Source organism: Drosophila tropicalis, unplaced genomic scaffold (genome assembly GCF_018151085.1).
Source record: "Drosophila tropicalis isolate 14030-0801.00 unplaced genomic scaffold, ASM1815108v1 contig_158, whole genome shotgun sequence".
Classification (NCBI taxonomy): Eukaryota; Metazoa; Arthropoda; class Insecta; order Diptera; family Drosophilidae; genus Drosophila; species Drosophila tropicalis.
Window position 1 is genome coordinate 4,537,368 of NW_027172602.1, and position 18,683 is coordinate 4,556,050.

General features: G+C 35.4%; 2 protein-coding genes across 5 annotated transcripts; one reads left to right on the forward strand and one right to left on the reverse strand.

The window, feature by feature from the left end:
- Positions 1–1,017: 1,017 nt before the first annotated feature.
- On the reverse strand, positions 1,018–11,447 carry UbcE2H (ubiquitin conjugating enzyme E2H). Of its 3 annotated transcripts, none has more exons than XM_068301467.1 (2): positions 11,072–11,447; positions 1,018–4,710 (listed from the first exon to the last, which is right to left on the reverse strand). In XM_068301467.1, exon 2 carries the CDS (start codon positions 4,120–4,122, stop codon positions 3,571–3,573), a length of 552 nt encoding a protein of 183 aa, XP_068157568.1. In that variant the 5' UTR covers positions 4,123–4,710; positions 11,072–11,447; the 3' UTR covers positions 1,018–3,570. The 3 variants fall into 3 exon arrangements, with proteins under 3 accessions (XP_068157568.1, XP_068157554.1, XP_068157560.1); XM_068301453.1 differs by having other exon boundaries at positions 11,082–11,446; XM_068301459.1 differs by lacking the exon at positions 11,072–11,447 and adding an exon at positions 7,234–7,435.
- A 307-nt stretch (positions 11,448–11,754) lies between these two features.
- ebo (ellipsoid body open) lies at positions 11,755–16,860 on the forward strand. Of its 2 annotated transcripts, XM_068303001.1 has the most exons (11): positions 11,757–11,950; positions 12,164–12,687; positions 12,943–13,098; positions 13,202–13,584; positions 13,666–13,862; positions 13,932–14,353; positions 14,426–14,975; positions 15,044–15,213; positions 15,307–15,516; positions 15,583–16,036; positions 16,113–16,860. In XM_068303001.1, exons 1-11 carry the CDS (start codon positions 11,948–11,950, stop codon positions 16,188–16,190), a joined length of 3,147 nt encoding a protein of 1,048 aa, XP_068159102.1. In that variant the 5' UTR covers positions 11,757–11,947; the 3' UTR covers positions 16,191–16,860. The 2 variants fall into 2 exon arrangements, with proteins under 2 accessions (XP_068159101.1, XP_068159102.1); XM_068303000.1 differs by having other exon boundaries at positions 11,755–11,950; positions 13,666–14,353.
- The last annotated feature ends 1,823 nt before the right edge of the window (positions 16,861–18,683 follow it).

Sequence of the window (18,683 nt, forward strand, 5' to 3'; positions counted from 1 at the left end):
GGTAAAGGTGTTGTATATATATATATGTGTGTGTGTGTGTGTGTGTGCGTGATGGTATGGTTGAGTTGTTTGTTTACCTTTGCATAGTAAGTATATCTATATAACCCATTAACCATAACGAGACCAAATCCATGGTCTTGCCAACAAAAAAGGGGCTAAACAAAACGATATGAAAACAAATTTATTTATAGAAGAGCCAAGAATATGTCCTGTGAGTCAAATTTCAAATGTTGAAGGCGTTTTTCTTACACACAGAAACAGCCTAAGGACACTTTAAAGGAAACAGAGTGCAATCGACTCAAAATGGCCACAATTCTGGATCCCCCCAATGTCATTCATTTTTCTTTTCCCAAAATTCTGATTGAGTTTAGAAAGTCGAGAACTTTTCGAAATCAAACTCTTTCCGTTCTCATATGTTCAATTTTTTTCTAAGAGATCAAGAGTCTTGAATTTGATTTTGACTTTGAAGAAGCTTCCAAAAAGTTGGATTTTGATCCGACAGCCACCCCCTTCTATGTTTCTACGCCCATGCTATAGATGGCAAATGGAAATTTCTTGTCTTTGCTTTGATTATCGATAAAACAATGAAAGGATATAGAAATCCTTAAATGATCGACTTGCTGATTACGCTTGATTTTGATTGATTCTCTAAAAAGTTGGACCAAAAAAATTTATTAAAAATCTAAACTAAATCACGATTTGATCTACTTTACTTGAATCATTAATGCATTTCATTACATTTGTCCTTTATTGTTAAGAGTTTTTGTTTTTCTTTCATTTTGTTTTGTTTTTCTTTTTTCTTATTTGTTTCGTTTTAACAACATTTTTATTTGTTTTTCTTTTTCTTTAAACTAATATTAATTGTTAATTTCTTTTAATTACGAATTAATTATTGTGTGTTTGTGTGTGTGTGTGTGTGAGTGTTTTGTTTTTCCATCATTTATTAATATTATAATTAGTATTTATAAAAAAATGTCACTTTTAAATTGTTTTGTTTTTGTTTTGGTAATTTCGGTTTTTGTTTTGTTTTTGTTTTTTCACTATTTTTAAACACGCTCTGATCTTTTGTTAACTTAAGCATAAAATATTGTTTAGTGTTAGTACAAGTTGAATACATAATTAGTATGTATACCAAATATTGTTAAAATCTAATATTACATAATGTTATTGTGGCTGAATTCAAATAATTCATATTTTTTTTTTTTTTTTTTTTTGTTTGTTTTGTTTTGTTTTGTTTTCTGTTCTTACTTTCTTCTTCGTCCTTGTTTAAAAACTTTTTTTCTTTTAACATAATGCCTGCATTCCAAATATATTTTTTTTTTTGGTTCATGTCCTTGCAAAAGGCGGAGAAAGTTATAACTAAATAAATAATAATAAACAAATGCAAAATCAAAGAATTTTTGAACTTAAAAACTTTTGAAATGATATGAAATTTGTTTTTCTGCTGCAAGGGTATACGAAATTCGGTTTACCGAAATCTATTTAAAGTATAGATTACAGTAAATACAAAAAAAAAAAAAAAAAACCGTATTGACATTTTGAAAAAGAAAAAAAAACCTTAAGAAGCAGGCAAAACCACATTAAAGTTTTTGGTTTTTGTTTTTTTGTTGTTTTTTCTTTTCTCAAATTACATGAAAATGTACACATTATTTTTTATTCACTACTAGAATACACAACTCTATTGCAAATATATAGATTTAGTTATGTATTATTAAATGTATTGTTGTTGTTGTTTTTTTTTCATTTTATTTTATTTTATAATTAAATGATTTAATGATCTGTTCCATCGTTTCGTATCGACTTAAAAAGCACAGGAAATTAAGTTTTAAACAATTAGTTAATAAGACAAACAAAACAAATAAAAAAAAGAAAAGAACAAAAAATAAAACATGGATAATTTTTTTCTTAATATTATTCGAATTTGGAAAAAGCAAACAAAAGACTTTTAATTAATTAATGCTTAGGCAACAAATTATATAAACAGTTTGATTTTTTGTTTAAATATTTTTTTTGTTTTTTACATTTTATGAGACGACAATGAGTGAACTTGACATTTGTTGTTTTTGTTAATAAATTATTATTGCCTTGAATTAAAAAAAAAAAAAAACAAAAAAAAAACGTTCCTAAGTTGTTTTGTTTTCCCTTTGTTTTCTTATTTGTTGGTTTTGTTTGTTTGTTTTTTATTTAAAAATTACATAATAATTTTATATAATAATAATATTAATTAACAAGAAAAAAGAACTGCAACGCGCTTAGTTTTTTTCAGTTGATTTTTGTTTGGGTTTTTTTTTTTTTGTTTTTGTTTTGGATTTGTCTTGGTTTTTTATTATTTTGTTATTTTCTTTCTTCTTCTGTTCATCTCTCTTTCTGTTCTGTTAATAGGGGGGGATCAATCAAATATTTTTGATAATTGAATCTATACATAGATGATGCCGAAAAAAAAGGGGGGAAACTCTTAAAGGAGAAATGGCAGGATAGGATCAAATTGCTTTCTTTCTTATCCTCTTTTTTTGTGTTTTGCTTCTCTTTTCTCACTTGTTATGCTTAGATACTTTGTCTTCTCTCTTACTCTCTGTAGCTCAATCGTTTTGTAGGCTGATTGGAATTGCTTTTAAAATTAATATTTTGATTATCTATTGGTCTCTACTTATATAGTTATTATATTCATATTTGATCTCTATATATATATATGTATGTATATATATAGCTATAGAAAGAATCGATGATGATCCTTTGGGAGGAGTGAGGGTGGGAAGGCGAGGGATTAGGAGTTGTATAAGCATTTAAACTATGGCCTTTTTTTTGTTGAACAGTTTACTATTAGATTAGTCGACCATTGGGCAAAAGATTGAAGGATGTGTGTGGGCGGGGTGTGTGTGTGTGGGGGTAGGGGTCATGTTATTTATTTTAGCTCTGCTTCTTTCATTTGTTTCTGCTCTTCTATGGGTGGTACATGTATTTCGATACGTTTTAATTGCTATATCTAGATGTATATATATATATATATATATATATATATATACTTATTAGAACCATTAAATTGCGTTACATTTTCCTTTCAGTTATCGTCAAATTATGTATTTGCATTCTCTTCCTTTTGTTTGTTTGTTATGTTTCTTTAGCTCTTATTAAGAGTTTTGTTTCTGTTTTTCTTTTTTTTTTTTTTATTTTGTTTGCCAACTTGCATTTTGTTAATAATTTTAATTATTTCTGTTTTGTTTTTTTTGCTTACAACTATGAAATATATAGGTATATATTTTTATTTTTTAGATTTATATATATATATATATATATGTATATATATATATGTATGTCTGTCGAATCACGTTTTACTTTTTTTCTTTTTAAATTTATCGGTTTTACTGTTTGCTTTCTACTTGATTTCTATTTGTTTGTTGCTTGATCCAGAGCTAGATCTATATATATAGATATATACATAATATATACATGTAATATGATATATATATATGTATATATTTAGATATATAGAAATATTGTTGTTGTTGTTTTTAAGCTTTAGGCTGTCGTTAATGTTAATGGTATTTGTTGTGGTGGACAGTTAAACCGATATTATAACTCCATATCTCTGGCCTCATCCTCGCTATAGTCCGACATACTGGACTCACTATCACTGCTCTCGCGCTCCTGTTGCGCCGCCCGCAGCGCATCTTCGGTGGCATAACGTTGCACATAGTCGGCCACCTTGCGGTGATATTCCTCCGGCTCGTGCAGGTACAAGGCGGCTGCATCCCGATTTAATGGATCAACGGGATTCGGATATGTGAGCAATTGGGGCAAGAATGACTCAAATATATTGGATAGATCATATAAAGCAGTCCATGCCTGATTGATCACATCAAGGCACACCGTGCCAGATGATTCGTCAATATTTGGATGATAGATTTTGTTAACAAAACCGATGCTTGGCGATTTGAATGGATAATTATCGGGCAAATAGACGCGCACCTTCCATACGCCGCCCTCGTATGGTGTGCCAGTTGGGCCAAAGAATTTCACATGGAACTCGTTAAGGCCACCAAGTATGGTGACCTCGTGTTTCGATTCAATTAGCTTGATGACGTCATTATCCATGCGTCGCTTGCCAGCACTAGGCGATGACATGATACTATTATTATATAGAAATAGTTGCGGTTGTAGTGGTAGTAGTAGTATTATTATTATTAGTAGTAGTAGTAGTAGTGGTTGGTTGCTTGTTGTTTTTGTTGTTGTTGTTGTGGTGGCGGTGGTATTGGCGGTGCTTCTATCGCTGCTGCTGCTGCTGCTGCTGCTGTTGTTGGTGGTAATACTCCCTCTTTCCTTCTCTTCTCGTCGTTATTGTTGTTCACCGTCCACCCCTCTTCTACTGGTCGTTGTATTTGAGTAAGGCTTTTGTGGGTAATGTGGGGGAAGAAGCTTCTTCTTTCTGGATGGGATGAGGGGGATAATGGGGCAGGCAGCAGCGTTTGCTCTCTCTCTCTTTATGCTTTGTTGCTAAGGCGGTTTATATTGCAGTTTCCGTTTCCGTTTTCTCTCTGATTTCTATTTTCGCCACACAAGCATCATACGCCACAATTCAATGCAATCTGTCAGTCCGGATGAAAGCCAAATAAGGAGAAGGACTGTCAGAGAGAGAGACAGAGAGAGAGAGAGAGAGAGAGAAAGAGTCAGAGAGACAACGGGTGAAGACAAGTCAACCACGCAGCGTTTGGCCTGAAAAGTAAAAATCAACAAGATCTTGAATTAAAATACAAAAAATGCAATTGTTAAAAACAAGGAGATAAGTTTATCCTTATCTTACTTATGTAAGTCTTAATAAAATGTTGTTGTTTTTATTTGTTGTTAATATTTGTTGACTTTTCAGCGTAAAGTTAATATATGTACATATGTATGTACATATGTATGTATTATCCACGTATAGAGAGGAGAGTATAAATATATGTACATAAATTGTTACATATACAAGATTTAACTAGGTCAGCCCCACTCTCTACTCTCCCCATACCCTGTTCCATCTCTATTCATACGATTTTGTTGATTCTGCAAAATGAGGAAACTATGTCAAGCAAACTGTGACGTCGACAATGCATTTGCTCTCCCTCTTCTGTTTTTTTTTTTTTTTTTTTTTATTCTTATTCTCTCGCGCTCTTTTGCTTAACTACGTCATGGTCTGAACGCCAAGGAGTCCCGCCGTTCATCCAAGGACATGCATATACAAGAAAATTCGTTTTGATCTTTGACAACAATTTATGTTGCCTACTTTTCGATGCGCGAAGCACAATGAGAGGGAGAAACACAGAGAGATAGGGAGAGAGAGACAGAGAAAAGGGACAAGAGATTATTGTTTCACTTTATCTATTTTTCTTTTTAATAAAATTTTCTCAATTCAATTTCGTTTTCATCTACATAATTCTCTGTCCTCATTATGGCTAATACCAATAGAGCGAAGAAGTGCTTATTGTAAACGAAGAGTGCGAGAATGGGAGTGTGATAGAGAGGTGGGGCAGGGGGTCAGTTGGACGGGGCTGTTGTTTCCAAACAAGCTCAGCTGTTTAATGTTATTGGTTATTTCATCAACAAACTGCGAGAGAGAAGCCAACAATAAAAAAAAATAGAGAGAGTGAGAGTAGTAACTGAGAGAAACACATACATACACACACTGAGGGAGAGCGAGAGAGTTAGTACCTCAACAAGTACACAAACATCTAGCTATGCATGTGCACGCACAGTGGTCACAAAAATGTGTCACTGTTTCAGTTAAAGTAAAGTAATATTACTCATTTATAAATAATAAATAAATAGAAATAAAGATAATTAGAAACAAAATAAGTGCTAAAAAACCTCGTTGGATTAAGTGTTTTAATGGAAATGGAAGCTGGGATCGCAATGTCAATTTGCCTTCGTATTCTAGTAGACTTCTCTTGATTAACCTTCCATCCCTAACTAACCGTAGAATTATGCTTGGTGTCATTTTTATGCACAAGCTCCTAATTGGTGATATCGACTCGCCTGAGTTATTAGCTCAGGTGAATCTGTCGGTACCATGTAGACGGAGTAGACATCCTTTGATACCTTTATCCCTTAGTCGTTGTTCTTCTAACTATGCTATGCATGAACCTTTTAGGGTCCTCTGCTCTGATTACAACCTTCTATTCCCTGTAATCGGCTCAGAGTTTTCTATTAATATGCTTAAAACATCTATCCTATCCCATTTAGTTAATAGATAGCTGTAGTATTATTTGTTTGTCTGTTTTTTCTATTGTGTACTTGTCCACGCGATTCGTGCCGTGCGTTATACGGCTGCACCCCTCGGTCGGTCGGGTGGGAGGTGGTGCTTGGGCTCGCGCGTAACAGGCTATGTCCTGGTGTCGTAGGGGCCACTTGAACGTACTGCGCATAGTATCGTCAACGTCCGCTATATATATATTTTCTGTATTCTTTTATCTTTAAAATCATTTTCTTTTTAAATAAAGCTGATTCCCACTATTTGTCTTAAAACATATTAACGATTACAATTAAAACATTGGAAATATTAAAATAGTTAATGTTCATTCTTGGACTTATTTTAGAAACTGTTATTCGATCATTTGTTGATTCATTTCACTGTGCATTGAAAATTGTTATTGTTTTTCTTTTTATAACTGTCTTTTGCTCAATCACTTAAACACTTGCTACATTTTGCTTTTACTTTTGGATGCATCTCTTTCTCTCCCACTCTCTTCATGCTGCTCATTTGTGCTCCAACTACATAAGTATCTAACTAAAAAGTCTGATGAAATTTTCTTTTGTTTGGTAGAAGTTTAAAATAAGAGAGAGAGATAGAGAGGGAGAAAAAGATGGCAAAAACTAGAGGAAGCGAGAGAGTGAGAGAAACTTGTCATGTGTGTGTCTCTTGTGTGTGTGTGTGTGTGTGTGTGTGCCCAAGCTCTCATCTGGCACATGGAAGATCAACAGCAGCAGCAACCAAACCAAGACAAATGTTGTTGAGGACCATGACTATATATGTATGTATGTATGTCATACATACAAATATATTTACAAATGTATGTGTACTTTATATACAACCAAATATGTACATTATGTGTAATACATTTTGCATATTTTCAAGTTCTCAAAACTCAATGCACTAATAATATTGTTGTTTTTATCACGCACAGCTGATTGATGTACATATGTATGTATGTATGCATGTATGTGTATGTATTTGTATGATTATTTGTTGTTGTTTTCATTTACGTTATGTCTTCACTTTTTGCTCCCAATTTATGTATGTATGTTGCTGTTGTTTTTGTTTTATATTTGTTTCTTTGTTTTCTCCCTTATTGTCTCCTTTGTTGTCTACTTCAACTTGTTACTAAAAATTAACTGTCAGCCAAGTTTTTATTTTCGTCTTTTTTATAATAATTTTGTTTTGTATTTTATTTTTTTTTTTTTTTTTTTTGTATTTGTTTTGTTGTATTTATTTTTTTGTTTTATTTTTTAAAAGCCTCGAGCGAGCGAATGAGCGAGCACGTTGGTACGACAATGAGAGAGAACCATATGAAAACGGGCAGCCAAAGCTTAGGCAAGCAGACACACTAACACACACACACACACAGCTACACATGCTCTAGCACGCATATACACAGATAGAGAGTGTCCCCACTCTGCCCCAACACACACACACATAGAGAGTGAGAGAGAGCCCAAGAAAAAGAGGCATAAGCAAAAGTAAGCAGAAAGCAGAAGCTAACGATAGAGAGAGAGAGAGAGAGCAAGAAAAGCGCACACAAAATCATCAGAGAGCTAAAGACAGAGAACGAGTCACGACGCAGTGCATAAGAGCGAATGCAAAGCAAATAGCCCCACGCACTGAACACACTTCCCCCCCTCACAAGCATACCTACTCTATCAGCTCTCTCTATCTCACACAAAGCAAAAAGCCAAAGCCAACCACAACAACAACAGCCAAGGAATAAAGCGAAATACATGAAAAAGAACATACAAAAAAGCAAATGATTTGACCAAAGGACACCAAAACAAAAAAGAAGCATACATACATACTTATTTACATACATATGTTTTAATTCTTCAGCCAAACTACAACTAGACATCTTTGTCAAGTTCCCCTTCCACAGCTGATCAGCTGCTCCCTGCATTAAGATGAGGTCACAAAGACTCGATTCCTTGAGAGAACCATTTCCGCCTGTTGCTTCCTCTAATTTCTGCAGATGTTAAATATTTGGGATCGCAGTCCCAATGAATATTAACTTTTGAGCCTTGAGCCTCCAGTTATACAAACCAAATTATGAACATTAAAGGAAACAACATTGCAGATCAGGATACTGCTTAATTTAGTTAATAAATAGAAACATTTTCAACATTTTTATTTATAAAAGAAAAGAAAATAAAAGAGCTAATGCTTTTAACCATACCAACTAGACTGATTTTACGATATATCCAAACTGATCAGATTTGTATTTGCTAATGGAGTTGGCAACAGCACAAAATAACGGTGCTGGGAAATGTTGACGAAAAGCTAACAACACACACATTTAAAAATAAATACATACATACATACATTTGTATGCATAATCAAGGACAGAAGTCAAAATGCAAGCGCAAAAGCAAAAGCAGCGAATCGTATGCACTACAAACGCTAGAGAAAGAGAGCGCGGGAGCGCGAGAGAGAGGGATGCAGAGACGGAAATAGCGAATGAATGAGCGAAACAACAAATATAATCCAAATACCAACGACGAAGCTTTTCATGCCCTTCAATTGCCAAAACAGTTGAGGAAATTTGCGCTATGACGCACGAACCAGTCGTCGTCCTACCCATCGGATAGCCTTCTTTTCACCTCCCACCTCCTCCTTCATCATTATACCCCACAAACACAAACACACACACACGCACACAAACCCTTCAGTACTACCACAGTCTTAAGTACAAGTACGGTACTTCATGTGTAGTACACAATTGGAGCCTGGCAACTGAATACATACATGTACATATGTATATACCTACATACATACATATGTACATACATACATATGTACGTACACTAGGGGAAATTGATTTAAGGGCGAAACCTAACGAGGTCAAATGCATGATGCATGTTGGTAAAATTGGTATAGAACACAAGTTAAAGGTGTGGCGGAGTGTGTGGAGTAACCCCTTTGCCACCCCTCCTTCCCTCTTCTCGCAGAAATTATTCATGGATAGCCGACGTGTTAAAAGTTCATAAACAATGAAAAACCAAAAAAAAAAAAAAGAAAAGTTGTAATAGTAAGTAAGCACACACACACTAGACGGCAAAACCTTATATTATCTAGTATGAGTAATTTACAACGAATAACTAAAGTAAAATATTTTGCTTAAAAGGTCAATCCTAAAATACAATAATAAATTAGAAATAAAATTAAGATTGACATACAAATTGATCGAAAGTTGGTCAATTTGGTAGAAAATGGAAGCAAAGAGAAATTTAGTCTTTGAGTTTGGTGAATAAAAAGAAATTAGCAAAACTTAAATGGGAAGGTCAATGATCTTCAATTCCAATTAGCAACTTAATTATTCTTATCAAATATGCTTTAAGGATATACAGCAAAGGGTATTAAAACCTTTTTTCATGTTATCGATGCAATGTAACGAACTTTCCGCATAAACGGTAAAAATTCATAAATTGTATGATTGGCAGCAGGCAGCACCCCCACAGGACGGAAAAGTAAACTTGGGTCATTGACTGCGCCATTATTAAAGAGACATTTCTATGTATGTATGTAAGTGTGTATGTATGGGAAGCTGCACATACATACATACATATGTATGGTTTAGGGGGGTGTGTGTGAAATCTACAAAGTTGCATTAAAAAAAACCACACACCAAAATATAAACAAACAATATAAATTGAGACATAAATTGTTGAATAAATATAACAAAACAAATTAAGCAAATGTGTTTTGCATGTGTATGTATGTATGTATGTATGTTTCTGTGTTTGTTGCTGATAAGATTTAAAACGCAAAAACACTGCAAAGAAACCAGGGTAAACAGAACGCAATAATCAAAAAGGGAAACAAAAAAAAAAAAAAAAAGATACAGACCCAAAGCAAAGTGCGTAGTAAGGAACAGCGCAGCCAACAGGCTTTTTATGGAGAGTGCGAGTGAGAGAAAGAGAGAGGGAGAGTTAGATGAAAAGAAAGTAGGAGGTGATAAGGGGAGAGGCGACATAAGTAAATACATAGGTTAACAAAACAAAGGAACAGACAGGCAGAATAAATTATAAAATTCCAGCAAAATCAAACTGTAAATTAATCTTTAACAGTTTCTTGGCTATTTCTCTTTTTGGTTAGTTTTTTGTTTTTGCCTTTGATTTATACAGTTAAGTTAGTTAGGTTTTGGTATTTATTTTTTCTTGGTTTTTTTTATTAACGGTAACATGGTGCAATTATTGGGTACACAAAACACATCACACAAAATAGAGTAAAATTACAATTTAGCTTTGGCACGAAACACAATAAAGAGAGAGCGAGCCAGCAAAAGAGGGAGAAGGACTGATGGGGGGAAAGATAGGGAGAGAGAGAGAGAGAGAGCGCTCACAGCAACAGCCAAGTGTTAGGAGTGAGGGAGGAATGGTAAGCGTAAAGTGTAAAAAGAGACAAAGGGGCAAGTGCAAAAGGCAATAATTTCGAAAATTGTCGTGTTTCTTTTAATACATATATGTATGTATGCATGTATTTTGTAGGGTTTTCTTCCATCTCAGTTGGAAAAGGAGACCCTCAAAATAGATAATGAAGATGACGACAAAAAGTACACAGATAAAGAACGACGGGACCAAAGAAGAAGAGGCAAACATTCACAGCTGGTGGGGGCCATCATAACGGCTGATAGTCGCTCTGTTGTTGTTGTTGCTGCTCCCAACACTCACACACACACACATACACATACACACCAATGCGGACACCAACATAGCCACAGAGAGAAAGGAATTACATACATATATAGTCAGTTCTCACATACATATATGAATATGTATGCAATTAATTGCATATATTTCTAACACAAACGATAAATTCTATAAAATATATACATACATATGTATACCTTTTTTTGTTTTCTTATTTTTCTCTGATTATGTTCGATTTCTCTCAAGTTAATGTTGTTTTGCTGGTGTTGCTGCTGTTATTTTTGTTGTTGTGGCTGGCGGTCGCCTTCGATTTTTACGCTTCGATACTTCTCCGCATTGTTATATATTATATATGTATATGCACTGACCGCGATCTGTTGTTGTGCATTATTTCACGTTTCTCTATTGTTGTTCTTGTTATTATAAAATTTGTTGCTTATTTTAGTTAGTTTCTATTGTTGCTGCAGTTACGAAGGCAACCGTTTTTTAAGTTATTGTTATTTAGTTGTTGGCTCAACATTTGAAAATGCACTGTGTCTCGCTCGTTCTCATATGTGTGTGTGTGTGCGCGCTCTGTGTATGTGTGTGTGTGTGTGTGCGTTTGTGACCTCAGCTCAACGCACCAATGAGTCAAACTATCGAACTATCGACAATGGATTGATCGATTTGCTGAACAAGGGCTGCACAAATTGATTATGATTCCAATTTGCGAACCAAATTTTTATCAAATGTCAAAGAAATTTTTCATTACTCGCAACTTTTCTTAAATCTATTGCATTTACCATTCAACGGTAAACATGAACTGGAACCACCAGCAAAAGTGTCCAGTTCCATCACAATTGCATTTCATGCAACAACCATCTCTAATTGTAATCGATAAGCAATCGATTGTCAACATTGCTCAGCCGAGATGTGCAAGTCTCGTATACACAAAGAAAACATGAAATTTATTGCAACCGACTGCTAATGTACAACAAAACCCATACAAATATAAAGAGGCACAGATCAAGGGCAAGCACCAAGGCACAAGACATATTTCTTGCGGGGGGAGGCGAGACCAAAAATGGTAAGCATGATGTTTAAGACTAGTCTTCAATGTAATCTCCGCCCCTATTACCGTTCTCCCCCCCACCAACCGACCAACCAACCACCGCCCCGTACCCAAAAACTTTATCGGTTGTTGCTGATTCAGACCATTCCTTTTCATTTTTTTCTTCTCTTCTCTTGTCTTTTTTTTTTTCTTTTGGTTTTTTGTCTTATCAAAATGAAACGTCTACAGCATGCCGCATCGATGACAGCGGTGGAGGTGCTGCTGCACGAATTTTATCAACCGACGACGAGCAATGCACGCAAACGTGAAATCGAGACTAATCTGCTGGCCTTCAAGTCACAGCCGGAGGCGTGGCAGCTGTGTCTGCGTGTGGCAACGGCCAGCAATAGTTTCACGGAGAATCAGTTCCTTTGGTTCTTCAGCACGTCGACACTGGAGCATACAATAACACGTCGATGGAGTCAATTAACAGCAGCAGATCGTACATTGTTACGGGAAACGTTATGGAATACATATGCTCAGTTACCGGCATTGACAGCGGCTCGAAGGCATCGGGATACGCTGGCCCAGCTGATTGCCCTAATGGGTAAACGTGAATTTCCCGAACAGGATCCAAATTATATGAAACATTGTATGGAATTGACCAAGACACGTTTTGCCCTGGGCATCAATCTGTTGCGTGTTACATCCGAGGAAGTGGTTAGCAATCGTGGAGATTTGACCACCGAATGGAAACAATATTTTTATTCATGGTAAGCTTCAGAAAAAACGTATAAATTTTCATCTGTTTTGTGTAGAGTGTGTGAGAGAGAGAGAGAGAGCAATAGAGAGTGTGCAACAGGTTTAAAAACTTTCAAAATCTTTTTCCCAAGACTCTGGGCTCATGGGTGGAAACAGAAACTAAAGGAATACCTCTCTATAATGTAACTCTTTAATTTTTTGTGTCTTTTCCTCACGTTTTTGCTCCTGTTCCTGTTGTGTATTTGTGTGTGTATGCATGCGTTCAGCATTTCCATGTGTATACCCGATGTTATGGATCTGGTCACCAAATATCTGCTTATCGCTGTTTGTCACATCAATGGCAAGGACATACAAGCGACCATACCAAGCACCCTCATGGATATTAGTCTAGCCTCTTCGCTGCCAAATGACAATCAATTAAGGTATGTTCCCTCTAATCCTCTATTCATATACATATGTACATACATACATATGTCTATAAACAAAAAATTATTAATCACGTCCATTTTTCCATTCAACAAATAGTTCCTCTATAATGGAGTTGCTGGCCTGTGTACAGCATTTGGTCTCCTGGATACGCACTGAACTGATCTCGGAATATTTCTTAATGAGCATACTCGATTTATCCCAATGGCGTCCTGGCCATGAGCCCATCTCATTGGCCTCGCTCTCTGTGCTGAATGAAATGTTATATTTACAAAAACCATTGCCATATGCTGGCACACTAATGAGTGGTGTTAGTAGCCTCCTGGAGCAACACAATGGCAATAAGCAGCAGAGCGAAATGTATAGCGACAAATTTCGTGAACTTTTGCGTCTATATACAACAAAATATGCCGGAAAATTAATGCAGGAACCAGAATTATTGGAGACTTTTTTGAATTTACTATACGGTTGCACTACAGAATGTAAGAATTGCCATTTGATCTTGAATTGCTTAAATTAAACTGGATTTGGTTAATTGTTTTGCTTCTTCTTTTCTTTTTCAGTGCATGGCGCCTTGGACTTTACGGAGAAGTTGGACATTTGGACACCTATTATAAAGGGTATTGCCCAGCAGCCGGGTAAAATGACACGTTATAATCAAGTGCTCACACAGTTGGTGAATGAAATAATGCGTCGCACTCAGTTTGAGGCCAATAAGGCCGAATTGGAGGTACTAGACAACGAAATCATGGAAGATGATGTAAGTGATGGGTTTTTTTTTCCATTGTTTTTCCGTTCTCTAAAAGAAAACAAACAATTTCATACACAGAGCCCCACCACAGAATGGCAACAATTTTTGGATCAGTGTTTCGAATGTTTGGCCCTTTTGGCTAGCACTCGCGGTGCTCATATTGTTTTTGCACAAGTCTTTGCCCATTGGTCGCGTCCACAGATGTATTTATTGTCATTGGACCATGCACTTGATCATCGTTCAGCGGCACGTAAAAATAAATTGGCAAATATTGGTGAAATATTACGTGATTTTGCCACAGTTTGTCAGGCTGTTGTCCGTCTGGCACCATTAATGGACACCTCTGCGGCGGCAATTGGATCTGGTGTGGCTGATGAAATGGAATGCCAATTGCAAATGTTATCCGATAGTTTGCTACAAACATTACAATTGCTGGCCAGTAATCGAATTGGAGGCAGTGAAATGGACAAGGCCAACTTTCAGACTGATTTAGATAACCTGTAAGATTCCAGATTGAATTACTCTATATATCATTTACTTATTTTTTGTTGTTTGGTTTTGTTTTGTTTTAGCTACGCTCAAGTTCTGCTGGCCATACGCAGCATATTCCCACTGTCCAAGGCCATGGGCAGTGAGGAACTATTGCATCGCCTTTTTGTCATATTGGGCAGCATCTTTGCCTGCAATAATTCATTATCGGCCGCCTCGCCGATTGTACAGCAGGCGGCTAGCGAATTGTTATTATTCATCTCAACTGTGATACGGCCAAAATGCCTGCTGGAGATACCACAAATACAGAGCCTCTTGCAGGCTGGCTCACGACTGGGCACACAGCTGCCGCGTCAGGTGTGCATTAATGTGCATATCAGTCTAGTTAGCTATATGGTATTACCATGGAAATGTGTACCCGAACAGCAGCAGGACTATCAGCGTCGTCTTTGGATGTTGCGTGAATATATCGATGGTTTGGCTCAAAATTTTCTTGAATTGGACTTGAATCTAACCGGTGAGAGTAAGGTTACGGCCACAACGTTAAGTCTATTGGGCACATTAACGGCTCTAATTGAATATTTCAATGGTTGCGGTGGCAATGCCAAGGATATGCTGGCCAGCACATTTAAGGTGAGTCTAACCGGAAAAATAAAAATTTCTTTCTTATTGGATATTTAAGAATCTCTTTTTGTTTTTAGCCCATATTAACCAAGGCTTTGATGATCTTCAATAGCTATGGCCTAAATAGCATTGCCATGGCCATAACTGTGGCTGAATTTAGTTTGAGCATGTTGCGTACATTGCCAACACATTTGGGTGCTCAATTCATAAAAGAGATGATTACTTTGTTTATCAATGTTAGCAGCAGGTGAGTAGTTAAGAGCCTCTCTCTCTCTGTCTCTGTCCCTTTCCCTCTTTGTGCCGTTCTCTTTCTAAACTGAGATTTTGTATTTCTATTCAGAGAACAACTGACTTTAAGCCGTTTGGCTGTAATGGAAAAAGTTTTACAAATGTTTAAACTAATTGTCGAGCAACCAGGCAGCACATCATTAGCCTTATTGCCATCCATTTTGGATTTTAGCACTCAACAGATTCTGCCATTGTTGCAACAACAAAATGCAGCCACCGATAGCAGCGAGATAACCAGTTTGCTCTATGCCTTATTCGATAGGTGAGTGAAAACATTTCCCATTTGTGTCGTATTAGATTCTATTTTTTTTGTATCATATTTTCACAGTGTGCTCACCTGCAAGTGGCAATTTTTCTATAAAAATCAATTACAATCGAATGGCCATGGCAGTGCCGGAACAGCAGCAAATACAACAACAAATTTCAATTGTAGTGATAATCTGCATCCGGGTCTATTTATGGCCATATTGAATGCATATGGACAAATGCTTGTCAGCGGCACTGATCCCAGTAATGTGCGTAATGTTCTGTTCTCCATGCAAAATGTTAACGAGCGCAGTCGCCTCTATCAGCGGGCATTGTTTAAGGAGCAACTTTTGGCCTCATTTCAACGAGCATTGCTCAATTTACTGCTTAGCGGTGAGGGGGCATTGCATTTTGATATGATTGCACAGGCATTATTTGCCATGGGTCAGGTGGATCATAGGCAGCTATTGGAAAGTTTAACGCAAGCCTCGCTGCCAGTGCAACAGACAACACTCGAGGATATCTGCCAGACAAGTGTAAGATTAGTCTCTCTCTCTCTCTCTCTTTCCCTAGATCTCCTTCAGTTGATGACTTTTTGTTTTGTTTTTACAGGACATTCCAACGTTTACGCAGAAACTCACACAGCTAATGCAGGATGCACATTGTGTGCATCTTAATGAGACAACGTAGACACTGATGGTGGCAATTGCTTTGTTACAACAACAAATGTCAAATCCAATACGATGGCGCCACACTCATTTGATTATCATAATCCTTCATAATCAGCAAATACAAAAAAAAAAAATTGTAATATTCTTTTCCTGCTCCTGCTTTTGCTTTTGCTTAGCTCATTTGTTTGTCTGAAGAATGTATGTGAATGTTTGTGTGTGTGTTTGCGTGTATGTATGTATGTGTGTGCGTGTGTATAAAATATTTATATTGTATTTATGTCTGCTGTGTGTCCTGTGTCCCCATAAGTGTGTATGAGTAATTTCTTATTGTCTTTTTTTGTTCTGTGTTTTTTATATTACGCCATACTTTCAAGTGCCACGCCTCTTCTTATTAGGCATTATTGTATTAGCCACACTGCCCCATTTTCCACACTACATCCATCCCTTTTCCTTTATGCCAAGTTTGTAAACGCTTTGAACAAAAAACTTTCGTTCCCAAAGTGTTTGCCCTTTAATGAGTGTAGCCCTAGTCATCGTCGTTATCGTTGCCATCATCGTCGTCGTCATCATCATCGTCATGGTCGTCGAATTGATAGGATCAACCGAAATTCATTCAATTGATAAAAGACATTGTTAGCTTATAATGCAATTCCGTTATCTTAATGCAATTACAATTTATTTTAATGTCCCTCCTTCTTTTTTTCATCATTATATTATTATTATTATTATTATAATTATGCTTTTGTGTTAGCACAGCAAATCGATAAAAGTCATAAATATATATATACATATGCATATATATATATATATACAAATTCTAGCATAACACATTTTTCACATAATCACACAAAAATATATACATTTATTTATAAAAATAAATCTTAAAAGAGAAACTAAAACCCCCAACTGAATTGTAAATCAATGCTAAGCAAATTATCTAAACACGAAATGTATCAGCAAGTTTTTCTACATATATACACATACATATAGACATATATGTATATATCAAGATTCATTCAATTTGTTTCGTGTTTGGATTCATTTCATGAACCTTATATCTAAGTGTCATTTTGGATTCTTCTATACACATACATACAAACATACATACATTATATATATATAGTTTTTCCCTGTCAAACTTCCCTCCCCACGCAACAACAACAAGAAAAACTAAAGGAAAAAAACAAAAAAAAAACTTAAAAAGAAAAGAAATAAAAGCAAACATCAACGATTTTTACATTTTACATTTGCATTTTTATTGAAACTGATTAGCTAAATTATGAAATCCATCAGTTAAGTTAGTCTCGAGCATATTTATGCTCATGTATGTAATTGTGAAGCATAAAATGTTGCCTATAATAGTAATAGACTTTAGTCTCTACCCTTTAGGATATGATTTTTGATATTCCAACATTAACAATTTAAGAATTCACAGAAAATGTTATTAATTTTTTATTATCTAAAGTCTTTTCTTTGTACGAAAACAAATCAAGATAGTTTGATTTGGGTTTTAAATTAGTGGAATTTGTCACAAGAAACTAAATCAAATTTGATGAAGGAAACATTGTTTGGTTTGCTTTGATAAAGGGTCTCTTAAAGTTGTATAATTGCTGAACCTTATAAACTAATATAGGGGATAAAATGTTACATCGCCATCTCTATAGCATATAAAAGGGGTAAAGATGACTCCTTAAAGTATCCAATATTCTATAGTATAAAATATTCATTGTCTACAACAAATTTATAACATTTCAGACGACTTGTTTGGAGTATTTAAAAGGACTTTCTAAATAGAACTTTTCAAAACTATGTAATATAATTCAAAATACTTATTCAAGGACTGCTTATGGCATACTTTAGGGATCAAGTTACTCCATTTCATAGCCATAGATATGTCACTGGCAAATATATAGTAATTATAGCTCTGCGATATGCACATTGCATACTTTAAGGGGGAATTTCCTGTATTTTTGATCCCAATTTTGGATTCTTATTGGAATATGAATAGTCTACCAATCACACTGGAATTCAGCATCTTGTCTAGTTAATGTAGCCTACCTTTGGGATCAATCCTGTTTTTGGACAAAAACAAACTGCCTTATTTAGCTGATTGACTTTGCTTTACTTGGTTATTGAAAAATTTGTCATATTCCAAGTTGGAAAGAGATTTTTTTAGTTTTATATTATAAATTTGTACATTTTTTTGAACCCCAACTTGATGTCAGCTATTAGTGTCTGGCATCCCTCATCTTATTAAAGAGTATCAATAAAGTCGGTCTTGTTGATTTGTTATTGCTTCTCGCAATTCTTGGAACACACGCTTTCAACACGCGCACTAAACAAAAAAAAACAACTAAACCAATTGCAGGTATTATTATTATACTTTCTATGTATGTACATATGTATGTATTCAAATTGAAAGGAGAAAAAAAAGCAGCAAAGAATAATAATAACTAGAAAATAAAAGGATCACTTGAAACAACAAGCGAATGGGAATAAAAGCGACAGCTTC

What these genes read in the sequence shown, in the direction of transcription:
- UbcE2H (XM_068301467.1), bottom strand. Translation starts at nt 4,122, where the DNA reads ATGTCATCGCCTAGTGCTGGCAAGCGACGCATGGATAATGACGTCATC.
- ebo (XM_068303000.1), top strand. An exon ending in TTTATCAATGTTAGCAGCAG is followed by an intron (nt 15,214 to 15,306) that starts GTGAGTAGTTAA and finishes ATTTCTATTCAG; the next exon opens with AGAACAACTGACTTTAAGCC. An exon ending in AGGATATCTGCCAGACAAGT is followed by an intron (nt 16,037 to 16,112) that starts GTAAGATTAGTC and finishes TTGTTTTTACAG; the next exon opens with GACATTCCAACGTTTACGCA.